We start from the raw sequence: 12818 nt of genomic DNA on the forward strand, positions 1-12818 counted from the left end.
TTAATTCTATCAGTTGTAGAAGCAGACAGTAGACTTGTTTATGTGATCCCTTTGACATTTAATCCTCTCATTATGATCAATTATGAACTGAAACTGATCACTTTAGACTAGTAAGATGGCATTGGTACATGCCACATTGATGGGATTGAATTGGAATCCCCTGGCACGTTTCTAGCTCTACCATTAAGGGTAAGTCTGAGTGAGCATGTGCCGAACTGTACATCTCCTCCCTCTCTTATTCCCACTCTTATATTTAACAGGGATCACTTTTCAGTTGAATTTAAACACCTAAGAATAATTGTGTGTAAATTAAAGAGTTCAGCCAATGGTAATAAGTAGAACAAACAAATACTAAAAGGAATAAAGTAGTAAGGTGTTCCTGGACAGTCAGGACAAGGGCTGATCAAGTCATTGTTTCTCATCTGAGATATTTCTATCACCAAACATTTTCTACCAGTGATATTCAACCTTTTTTTTTTTTAAGATGTATTTATTTATTCATGTGAAAGGCAGAATTACAGAGAGGCAGAGGCAGACAGAGAGGTCTTCCATCTGCTGGTTCACTCCCCAGATGGCCACAATGGTCAGAGCTATGCCGATTCAAAGGCGGGAGCCAGGACCTTCTGGGTCTCCCATGTGGGTGCAGGGGACCAAGGACTTGAGCCATCTTTTGCTGCTTTCCCAGGCCACAGTAGAGAGCTGGATCGGAAGTGGGGCATATGGGATTCGAACCGGCACCCATATGGGATGCCGATGCTGCAGGTGGCAGCTGTATCTGCTACGCCACAGCGCCAGCCCCTCAACCTCTATCGTTTTTACCTTCAGCTTTTGGAACGTTTTCGGCCGTCATTACTTCCAATATTGCCCCTGTTCCTTCCTTTCTTCTAGTATTCCTGCTTTGTGTGTGTCATACCTTTGTAATTGTCCCATAATCTTAGGCATTCCATTAGCGTTTTCCCCATTTCTTTCTTTGGCTTTTAGTTGAGGAAGTTTTTATTGATACACACCCACTCACGGATTGTCTTCTCTCTAGTGTCTAGTCTGATAATGAGCCCCTCCAAGACATTCTTCGTTTCTGTCTCAGTGGTTGTTTTGATCTGGCGGCCCCTTTTGATTCTTTGAGAGTTTCCATCTATCTGTTTGCATTATTCATGTGGTTCTGTATATCGTCCAATTTTCCTATTACAGTTGTTTTAATAACCCAGTCAGACAGCTCCAGAATCTTTGCCATGGTAGGGCCTGGTTTTGATGCTTGCTTTGTCTCTTCAGACTGCATTTTTCTTGCTTTAACTTTTTTTTTTTTTTTCTGAAAGCTGGACACAATGTATCAGGTAATAGAAAGCAAAGTAAGCAGGTCTCTTAGTGTGAGGTTTATGTTCCTCTGGGTGGGAGTTAGGCTATTTAATGTTTGCTTTGCTGTAGGTATCAGAGGTTTCATTTTCCTTTGGGGCCTTTATTTTGGTGTCTCACACTCTTTTTTGGGGTTTCCCTAGAAATTCCTTCTTAAATAGAACCTGTGTCTGGTATAGATCTGGAGCCCGGGTGATGTGCTAAAGTATTGAAGGAAGAAAGCATGTATAATCTTAGGATTGAATATTTGGTTTCATTGGCCTACACCCCTAGCCTGTAGCTTTCACAATACTTTTCTAGCCTTTTTCTTTGCTCTTTTATCCCCTGTGTAAGACAGCAAGTCTTCCAGGGGCAGGAGTTGGTTAATTGCCCTTCCCCAAGGTCGATTAGGCTCTAAGGTAGAGTGGTCTCCTTGTTCTCAAGTGGAGAACATATAGGCAGGGCTATTTCAAAATGATGGCCTTTCCTCTCCCCTGCGGTCTGTATATGTATGTGTGGTGTACATGGCCCGTAATTTCTTTCTTCCGTCTTCAGGAGAGCGGCATTTTGGTTGATTGCCTATCTTTGCTGTTGTGAAATGAGCTGCAGTAAATATGACTCTTCCATATGCTGATTTCCTTTCCCTTGCGTATATTCCCCGGGGTGGAACGGCTGGTTTGTCTATATTCAGGTTTCTGAGGTTTCTCATACTGTCTCCCACAGTGGCTATACCAGTTTACATTCCCACCAACAGCGGAGCAGGCCGCCTTTCCCCCCCTGACATCCTCAAGGCTGTTGTAGTATTGCTGTGCATTTCCCTGATGGCTAGTGACCCTGAGCATTTTTGCATGTGTTTGTTGGCCATTTGGATTTCCTTTCTTGAACCATGCCTGCGGAAGTCCTTGGCCCGTTTCTTGAGTGGGTGGTTTGTTTTGCTGCTGTTGAGTTTCTTGAAAACCTCTGGTAGTGAATCCTTTACCAGCTGCATACTTTGCAGATAATTTCTCCCATTCTGTTAGTTGCCTCTGCGCTTTGCCGAGTGTTTTGCTTGCAGTGCAGAAGCTTCTCAATTTGGTTTATTGCTTTTTGCCCTCTTCTATTCCTTTCTTTAATCTGTTGTGATTCTCAGCTAGTGGACATCCTTGGTTGAAATGGTCCCCAGAGCCTGTATTTTCTTTGTAGCTATGTGGACGGGATTGGTCCTAGACGTTCTTTCTGAGCCACGGCACTGTCTGCGTATACAAAGGCTGTTGATTTTCTATCCTGCCACTTTACCAAACTCTACTCTGAGTTTCGATAGTCTCTCAGTGGAGTCGTGTGGATCTCCTCTGTATGGAATCATGTCCTCTGCCAATAGTGATAGTTTGACTTCCTCCCTCCCAATTTGTATCTAACGTTGAGAAAGGAGAGAAAAAGTACCAACGTGATAACGTGCACGTAGAAAATGCCAAGAGGGACCTCAGACGCTACATTTACGTATTCTATCGTGCTTTGTGGAAGACACGGTTTGTCCTAGTTCAAGCATGCTCCATCCATTAAATGCAGGCCTAGACTGTGGAGGGCGGAGGTTGGGGAGCAGACCTGTGTTCAGTGGAGAACTCTGTAGATCACAGGTGTCTCAAGTCCCTGTGCGAGTGGGTACCCAAGTGTCTGAATAAATAAACTACATTGATTTCCTCATGCGTAAGTCATAGATAATACCACACGGAACGTTTCTAAGGTAGAAGAGAAAGAATGGGTACCAACACCTTTTTTTTTTTTTTTTTTTTTTTTTTTTTTTTTGACAGGCAGAGTGGACAGTGAGAGAGAGAGACAGAGAGAAAGGTCTTCCTTTGCCATTGGTTCACCCTCCAGTGACCGCCGCTGATCCAAAGGCAGGAGCCAGGTACTTATCCTGGTCTCCCATGCGGGTACAGGGCCCAAGGACTCGGGCCATCCTCTACTGCACTCCTGGGCCATAGCAGAGAGCTGGCCTGGAAGAGGGAGCAACCGGGACAGAATCCGGCACCCTGACCGGGACTAGAACCTGGTGTGCTGGCGCCACTAGGTGGAGGATTAGCCTAGTGAGCTGCGTTGCCTGCCACCAACACCTTTTCTAAGAGTGAGTTAAATTCCTTTTCAAATTCTATGTTAATAGGGTAGGTAATGTATATAATATCAAATTGTAATGAACTGTAATAGTTGGCCTTGATGTAGTATTTTATTTAAAGCTATGTCTTCCTTTTCTTAATTTTTTATTTTTTTTGAAGATCTTATTTATATGAAATTCAGGGAGGGCTGGAGGGAGGGAGAGAGAGGGGGAGAGAGAGAGAGAGAGAGAGAGAGAGAATCGCTATGGAGAGGTCTTCCATCTGCTGGTCTGCTACCCAATTGGCTGCAATGGGCAGGCCTGAGCGGATCTGAAGCCAGGAGCCAGGAGCCTCCCCGGGGTGTACCGCATGGGTGCAGGGGCCCAAGCATTTGGGCCCTCTTCTGCAGAGAGCTGCACCGGAAGTGGAGCAGCCGGGACTCGAACCGGCGCCCATGTGGATGCAGGCGCTGCGGGCGGTGGCTTTACCCGCTCCCCCACAGCGCCGGCCCCTCCTGGGAGCCTTTCCCCGTGGGATCCAGCTGTCTGCTGCCATGCCTGGGAAAGCAGAGGGAGACGGCCCAAGGACTCAGGCCCCTGAACCCAGAGTGGAGCACCGGATACAGTCCCGGGCTTCTGCTTCGGCCTGGCCCGGTCCCGGCCTTAGTAGCCACCTGGGGGTTGAACCCCCAGAGGGACGATCCGTGAGAGAGAGCAAGAGGCAAGAGGGCTCGCGATGCCCGGTGCTCTGCTTCTCTCCCCAAGCGGCTCCAACGGCCAGCGCCGGGCCAGGCAGAAGCCAGGAGGCTTGACCTCCATTCAGGGCGCCCAGGAGGCCGGGAGGCGTGGTCCCTGGGTCACAGGCTGGAGAGGCCGCCCCGCCTGCAGCCCTGGGGCTTCGGACGCTGGACGCGGCAGGCAGCGCGGAGGTGCGTCCCGCGGCGCCACGGCGGCCGCCCATGGGGAGTGCGCCTGCGCCCGGCGCTGTGCCCCGGAAGTGGCCCCTTGTGCCCCGGAAGTGGCCCCTTGTGGCCCGCGGCGCTCAGGTAGGAGTCCTCGCGGGTCCCGTCCGCTGCTGCCGGAGAGCCCGCGCGAGCCGTCGGGAGCCGTCCTGGACGCTGCCGGCGGAGCCTGCGGGAGACCCAGCGTCCCCGGGGTCAGGCCGGGCTCAGAGAGGCTGCGGCCCGAGGCTGCCGCGCCGTTTCCCGGGCGCGGTTCTCTTCTTCGGCCCTTCGTGGAAGCAGCGGCCTTCGCGGGCCCCTGTGCCGCCAGCAGACCGGGCCCCCTTGGCGGTGAGTGATGCGGGGGCTGTTGGGGTTTCCCGCTGCGAGTCTTCGCTGCCGGCGTGCCTGTTGCTCTCGGGTCCCGAAGGCGCGGGTGGAGTCGTGGTCTTGCTGTGCGGACGGTCGGTCTGCAACTTTCCCCAGTGTGCGAGCAGCTGTGCCAGAGCAGAGGGGCTCCGTCTCCTCCTGGAGCGGCCCCGCGTTCCCGTCTGTTTGCGTTTTGATGGCCCAGCCGCCCTGCTCGAGACCCCCGAGACTGCTGACGGGGAGGAATAAGAGCGAAAACGCTCGTCTGTTTCCTGGTCTAGGAGGACAGTTTCCGGTTAACTGGCATTTGGTGTGATGTTAGCGCTCTGTGGGTTTTCAGTGAGAGGCCATTGTCAAGCCGAGGTTTACCTTCTGTTCCTGATTTGATGATTCCTTTTTTTTTTTTTTTTAATATCGCCAAAGCGGTGGGAGTTTTTGTGAAATAGGTTTTCTGTGTCTATAGGGATACTTTGTGGGCTTTCCCCATGTTTATTCTGTTCTGTGATATATTGATTGTGTATGGTAGCCATCCTTGCATTCCTGGAGTTGCACCCAGCGTGCTAAGCTTTGGTTGTGCTTCAGGAGCGCGTTTGGTAATATTTTGTTAAGGAATGTGACAGCGCAGTCATGACAGATACGTATGTGCCGTTTTCTTTATGATGCATTTGTTTTGGATGTTGGGAAAATGTTGGTCCGAAGGGATGAGATGGAAGATTTTTCCCCTTCATCTCCTTTTTGGAAGGGTTTGCAAATCACGGGTTTTAACTATCCTTCCCACAGGAGTTCTGTGTTAATAGGCTAGGTGATGCATATAGTATCAAGTTCGATATAAACTCTAGTAGTTGGCCGTGATGTAGTATTTTATTTATAGCTATGTCTCCCCCCCCCCTTTTTTTTTTTTTATAAAGTTCTTATTTGTTTATTTGAAATTCGGAATTACATGCAGAGAGAGAGAAAGAGAAAGTAAGTCTTTCATCTGCTGGTCCTCTCCAAATTAGCGCAATGATGGGAGCTGAGCAGATCCGGAGCCAGTATTCAGGAGCCAGGGGCCCGGTGGCAGGTTCTCAGAATGGAGCACCAGATAAAGTCCCTGGCTTCTGTTTCAGCCTGGCCCAGCCCTGGCCTTTGTAGCCACCTGGGAGGAGGGCGAACCACCAGATGGGCAATCACTGAGAGAGAGCAAGAGTGCTTGCGATGCCCCATGCACTGCTTCTCTCCCCAAGTGGCTTCAAAGGCCAGCGCCGGGCCAGGCAGAAGCCAGGAGGCAAGAACTCCATTCAGGACTCCCAGGAGGGAAGGAGGCAGGATCCAAGTACCTGGGCCATCAGCGGCTGCCTCCCTGGTTCCCAACCTGGAGTAGCGGGATTGGAATCGGCTCTTGGGCGCCCCACACTGGACGTAGCAGCATGCAGATGTGTCCCATGGCGCCATGGCAGCTGCCTGTGGGGAGTGAATTTGCGCCCTGCGCTGTGACCAGGAATTGTACCCGTAGGTACATCTCCTGCTCAGCCATCCTCAGATGGAAGTCTGCTCCTCATCTGTTCCTGCCCAAAAGCCTGTTCAAGTCTTGAGGAGCCGTCCTCGATGCTGCTGGCGGAGCCTGAGTGAGACCCAGTGCCTCCGGGGTCAGGCCTGAATCAGAGACACTGCAGCCCGGGACAGCCGCATCAGTTACCTTGCCCTTCTGGAAATGTGTAGGCGCGGGCCTCTTCTTGGGCAGCTTCCAGAAGTCTACCCCTCGGGCCTCGGCTCCTGTTCCAGAGGAGCAGAAACGCTCTTTGGTGAGTTGGGCGCGATGGCCTTGCTGTCGTCACGGGGTAGGTGGGGCCTGGGGTGCAGATAGCAGGCAAGGGGTGTGCATGTGAGGGGTGGAGGGGAGAGGAGGAGGAGAGAGGCGGCCAAGGGAGATTCGGGAGGAGAGAGGAAGGGGGGAGAAGGAAAAGGTGGCGTGAAGGTGGGGTGGCGTGGAAGGAAGGGGAAGGAAGGCGTGTGGGGCAGCGTCGAGGGAGGGCGAGTGTGACAGGAGTGCCGGTGGGCGGGTGGAGGCGGGGGTTGGGAGAGGAAGAACTTTTCCCACGGCCCGGGTTCCATTTTGGAGGTTTCCTGGCCCTGGCTGGAATCAGTCTTGGCCACGTCCGTGAGAAGCGGCCTTGACTCCCGGCCTCTCTTCTCTGGGTGGTTCTGAACTGTAATGTGTGTGCGGGAAAGCTGGCCTGGGGCACTCGAATTAACTTGCACGTAATCCGGTGAATTTTCACAGACTGCACACAAGGACTAGACAGCAGAAGCTTAGAGAAACCCCAGGAATCCCTTTGTGCTCTGTTCCAGCCTGTCCAAGGTTCTGACACCTCATGGTAAGTACTGGATTGTTTTTTCTTTTTAAAGACTGGTGTGAAAGGCAGAGTTACTGATGAGGCAGTGGTGGAGAGAGAGTCAGTGTATGGGTTCACACCCCAGGTGGCTACGATGTCCTGGGGCTGCGCCAGGCTGAAGCAGAAGCCAGGTACTTTATCCAGGACTCCAGTGTGGGTTCGGGTGCCCAAGTCCTTGGGCCTCTTGCTCTGCTTTCCTGGGCTTGTTAGCAGCCAGCTGGATCACGAGTGCAACAACCTGGGCATTTGGGGGTGGGGGCGGGCCGAGCCGTGGCAGAGTGGATGAAGCTGCTGCCTGAAGTAGCAGCATCCCATATGGGTGGTGGTTCAAGTCCCAGCACCTCCACTTCCGTCCCAGCACCTCCGCTTCCATTCCAGCTCTGCTGTGGCCCGGCCCAGCAGTAGAAGAGTACCCAAGTCCTTGGTCTCCTGCAACTGTTTGGGAATCCTGGAGGAAGCTGCAGGCTCCTGCTTCAAATCTGCTCAGGCTGAAAATGGAGAGAAGTGGAGAAAGTTTACAGGTGGCACTGATGGCTTGATGGAAATGAAGGAGTGAGAATGATGCTAGGGTTTGACTTGAGCTGCTGGTGAAATGGTGGGTCAGTTATTGCAGGGGAAGATAGGGGGCCAGAGCAAGAGGTTTCATGGGGAAATCAGCAGTTTGGTTTTGATACATTGAGTTTCCTGTGTGTGTGGTTGTGGTTGTGTAAGGACAGATGTTGATGGAATGGTATGACTTTTTGTTTTAGACGACTGGGATAGATTTAAATCCAGAGTGAATTTCTGGGAGCAGCTATTGCAGTTATGTAGGTGACACGATGAGACTCTGAACTGGGACAGTGGCTGTGCAGGGGGAGGATGTGCAAGGTCTGTGTGAAATAGGACCAGTTGGCCTTAGTGACAGTTCAGTTGTAGCTACTGGTACAACTTAACCAATTGAACTTAGGTAACATTGGTGGTTCAGGATAACTCTTAGTTCTAATGCTTGGTGATTAGTGGTGCCGGCCTGTCAGGAGAAGGAAGAAGGGAGTGAGTGAGCTCAGCCCAGGAGGTGTGGAGTTTTCCGCCTGTGGGCTCTCGCAGGGAAGACACCTGGCAGCCTGCCTGGGCTGTGAGCATGGAAAGGGAGACTCACTGCTCCTAGGATGTCAGATGTGTGTATGATTGCTTTGGAACCTTAAGAGTTGCTGCTTTAGCTTCAGACTTAGTAATCTGGGGTTGCATTGAGAAAAACAGCATTGAAAGAAATGCTCCCAAAGGAAATTAGATATTGCATTCTAGGATCACAACACAGTTAGTGCTTTATGATCCACTTGTTCTGCAATCTTCTACTCTAAAGAAATAAAAATGCAAACAAACATTCACGTGCAAAGATGTTTAAAGTCACCTTAGTTGTAATGAAGAATGGGATAAATGCACAGAAGGTAATCCTCCATGTTAGCATGCTCATTCTAGTGAAGGGGTTATGGTGGCTTTTATCCTCTCCTTTTTGAATGATTGTGATTTACAGTTTTTCAAACCTGAGCATGTCTTCCTTTCTGATGAGGGAGGAAAAATGAAGTTAGGAATAATATATACATGGAAAAGAATAATATATAAGTAAGTAGCAAATTCTGCTGCATCCATAGAGTAAAATGTTAGAAAGCTATTTAGTTTTTTAAGATTGTATGGATGTAAGTAGGTATGTATGTATTTGAGAGGCAGAGTTACAGACAGTGAGAGGGAGAGACAGAGAGAAAGGCCTTCCGTCTGGTGGTTCACTCCCCAAATGGCCACAACGGCTGGAGCTGTGCCGATCCGAAGCCAGGAGCCAGGAGCTTCTTCCTGTCTCCGGCATGACTGCAGGGGCCCAAGGACTTGAGCCATCTTCCCCTGCTTTCCCAGGCCATAGCAGAGAGCTGGATTGGAAGAGGAGCAGCTGGGACTAGAACCGGCGCCCACATGGGATGCAGGCGCTGCAGGCAGAGGATTAACCCACCCACCCACAACGGCAGCCCCGAAAGCTATTTCTTTTGTTATGAAAAGTTTTTAAGTAGGTGGGTAAATGCTTATAAAGTGTTAAGGATCACCTCTTAGTTGAGCCTGTGATTATATGAGCATATACGTCTTCTGTTGGCAAGCTGGCATCAAAAGGGGTTTTCGTGGGATTGATTTTGAATACTTGTTTTCTTATTTTCCAAAATAGTTTTAAATACATTTATTTTCCTTTTTCTTTTTTAATAGATTTTTTGACCTCTCTTTTAACTTGAAAAATTTTGTTCTATTCCTGTTGATGCTACCATTTGAGAAACTACACATATGCTCTACTGTACCAACATACACACATACTTTAGTTTTTCAACTTCTATTTAATAAATATAAATTTCCAAAGCACAATGTTTGGATTATAGCGGCTTTTCCCCCAGTAACATCCATCCCACCCGCAACCATCCCATCCCCCACTCCTTCTCCCATCCCATTCTTCATCAAAATTCATTTGCAATTCTCTTCATGTATAGAAGATCAAATTAGTATATACTAAGTAAAGATTCCAACAGACTGCACCCACACAGACACACAAAGTATAGAGTACTGTTTGAGTAGTAGTTTTAGCATTCATTCACAGAGTACAACACATTAAGGACAGAGATGTTACATGGGGAGTAAGTGCACAGTGACTCCTGTTGTTGATTTAACAATGGACACTCTTATTGATGACGTCAGTAATCACCAGAGGTTCTTGTCATGAGCTGCCAAGGCTATGGAAGTTCCTCTGGAGTTCACCAACTCTGATCTTATTTAGACAAGGCCAGAGTCAAAGTGGAAGTTCTCTCCTCCCTTCAGAGAAAAGTACCTCCTCCTTTGCTGGCCTGTTCTTTCCTCTGGGATCTCACTCACAGCGTTCTTAAATTTAGGTCATTTTTTTCTTTTGCCAGAGTGTCTTGACTTCCCATGCCTGAAATACTCTCATGGGCTTTTTAGCCAGATCCGAATGCCTTAGGGGCTGATTCGGAGGCCAGAGTGCTGTTTAGGGCTTTGGCCATTCTATGAGTCTGCTGTGTATCCTGCTTCCCATGTTGGATTGTTTTCTCCTTTTTAATTCTATCAGTTGTAGAAGCAGACAGTAGACTTGTTTATGTGATCCCTTTGACATTTAATCCTCTCATTATGATCAATTATGAACTGAAACTGATCACTTTAGACTAGTAAGATGGCATTGGTACATGCCACATTGATGGGATTGAATTGGAATCCCCTGGCACGTTTCTAGCTCTACCATTAAGGGTAAGTCTGAGTGAGCATGTGCCGAACTGTACATCTCCTCCCTCTCTTATTCCCACTCTTATATTTAACAGGGATCACTTTTCAGTTGAATTTAAACACCTAAGAATAATTGTGTGTAAATTAAAGAGTTCAGCCAATGGTAATAAGTAGAACAAACAAATACTAAAAGGAATAAAGTAGTAAGGTGTTCCTGGACAGTCAGGACAAGGGCTGATCAAGTCATTGTTTCTCATCTGAGATATTTCTATCACCAAACATTTTCTACCAGTGATATTCAACCTTTTTTTTTTTTAAGATGTATTTATTTATTCATGTGAAAGGCAGAATTACAGAGAGGCAGAGGCAGACAGAGAGGTCTTCCATCTGCTGGTTCACTCCCCAGATGGCCACAATGGTCAGAGCTATGCCGATTCAAAGGCGGGAGCCAGGACCTTCTGGGTCTCCCATGTGGGTGCAGGGGACCAAGGACTTGAGCCATCTTTTGCTGCTTTCCCAGGCCACAGTAGAGAGCTGGATCGGAAGTGGGGCATATGGGATTCGAACCGGCACCCATATGGGATGCCGATGCTGCAGGTGGCAGCTGTATCTGCTACGCCACAGCGCCAGCCCCTCAACCTCTATCGTTTTTACCTTCAGCTTTTGGAACGTTTTCGGCCGTCATTACTTCCAATATTGCCCCTGTTCCTTCCTTTCTTCTAGTATTCCTGCTTTGTGTGTGTCATACCTTTGTAATTGTCCCATAATCTTAGGCATTCCATTAGCGTTTTCCCCATTTCTTTCTTTGGCTTTTAGTTGAGGAAGTTTTTATTGATACACACCCACTCACGGATTGTCTTCTCTCTAGTGTCTAGTCTGATAATGAGCCCCTCCAAGACATTCTTCGTTTCTGTCTCAGTGGTTGTTTTGATCTGGCGGCCCCTTTTGATTCTTTGAGAGTTTCCATCTATCTGTTTGCATTATTCATGTGGTTCTGTATATCGTCCAATTTTCCTATTACAGTTGTTTTAATAACCCAGTCAGACAGCTCCAGAATCTTTGCCATGGTAGGGCCTGGTTTTGATGCTTGCTTTGTCTCTTCAGACTGCATTTTTCTTGCTTTAACTTTTTTTTTTTTTTTTTTCTGAAAGCTGGACACAATGTATCAGGTAATAGAAAGCAAAGTAAGCAGGTCTCTTAGTGTGAGGTTTATGTTCCTCTGGGTGGGAGTTAGGCTATTTAATGTTTGCTTTGCTGTAGGTATCAGAGGTTTCATTTTCCTTTGGGGCCTTTATTTTGGTGTCTCACACTCTTTTTTGGGGTTTCCCTAGAAATTCCTTCTTAAATAGAACCTGTGTCTGGTATAGATCTGGAGCCCGGGTGATGTGCTAAAGTATTGAAGGAAGAAAGCATGTATAATCTTAGGATTGAATATTTGGTTTCATTGGCCTACACCCCTAGCCTGTAGCTTTCACAATACTTTTCTAGCCTTTTTCTTTGCTCTTTTATCCCCTGTGTAAGACAGCAAGTCTTCCAGGGGCAGGAGTTGGTTAATTGCCCTTCCCCAAGGTCGATTAGGCTCTAAGGTAGAGTGGTCTCCTTGTTCTCAAGTGGAGAACATATAGGCAGGGCTATTTCAAAATGATGGCCTTTCCTCTCCCCTGCGGTCTGTATATGTATGTGTGGTGTACATGGCCCGTAATTTCTTTCTTCCGTCTTCAGGAGAGCGGCATTTTGGTTGATTGCCTATCTTTGCTGTTGTGAAATGAGCTGCAGTAAATATGACTCTTCCATATGCTGATTTCCTTTCCCTTGCGTATATTCCCCGGGGTGGAACGGCTGGTTTGTCTATATTCAGGTTTCTGAGGTTTCTCATACTGTCTCCCACAGTGGCTATACCAGTTTACATTCCCACCAACAGCGGAGCAGGCCGCCTTTCCCCCCCTGACATCCTCAAGGCTGTTGTAGTATTGCTGTGCATTTCCCTGATGGCTAGTGACCCTGAGCATTTTTGCATGTGTTTGTTGGCCATTTGGATTTCCTTTCTTGAACCATGCCTGCGGAAGTCCTTGGCCCGTTTCTTGAGTGGGTGGTTTGTTTTGCTGCTGTTGAGTTTCTTGAAAACCTCTGGTAGTGAATCCTTTACCAGCTGCATACTTTGCAGATAATTTCTCCCATTCTGTTAGTTGCCTCTGCGCTTTGCCGAGTGTTTTGCTTGCAGTGCAGAAGCTTCTCAATTTGGTTTATTGCTTTTTGCCCTCTTCTATTCCTTTCTTTAATCTGTTGTGATTCTCAGCTAGTGGACATCCTTGGTTGAAATGGTCCCCAGAGCCTGTATTTTCTTTGTAGCTATGTGGACGGGATTGGTCCTAGACGTTCTTTCTGAGCCACGGCACTGTCTGCGTATACAAAGGCTGTTGATTTTCTATCCTGCCACTTTACCAAACTCTACTCTGAGTTTCGATAGTCTCTCAGTGGAGTCGTGTGGATCTCCTCTGT

The 12818-nt window shown here is 48.3% G+C and overlaps 1 protein-coding gene across 3 annotated transcripts in view; it reads left to right on the forward strand.

Annotated features, from left to right (window-relative positions):
* Positions 1-12818, forward strand: part of LOC149124944 (uncharacterized) — a 99423-nt gene that overhangs the window by 72638 nt on the left and 13967 nt on the right. For 2 of the 3 annotated variants that reach the window (XM_089302204.1, XM_089302203.1), the window contains exons 1-3: positions 4345-4689; positions 6200-6488; positions 6968-7061. In XM_089302204.1, coding sequence (XP_089158330.1) covers positions 4357-4689; positions 6200-6343 — 477 coding nt within the window. In that variant the 5' untranslated portion in view covers positions 4345-4356 and the 3' untranslated portion in view covers positions 6344-6488; positions 6968-7061. Of the gene's footprint in view, positions 1-4344; positions 4690-6199; positions 6489-6967; positions 7062-12818 lie in introns of those variants that run through there. The other variant, XR_016211781.1, reaches the window with a different exon arrangement.

The sequence above is a fragment of the Oryctolagus cuniculus genome, chromosome 8 (assembly GCF_051225735.1).
Source record: "Oryctolagus cuniculus isolate XC-2025 breed Fujian yellow rabbit chromosome 8, ASM5122573v1, whole genome shotgun sequence".
NCBI lineage: Eukaryota > Metazoa > Chordata > Mammalia > Lagomorpha > Leporidae > Oryctolagus > Oryctolagus cuniculus.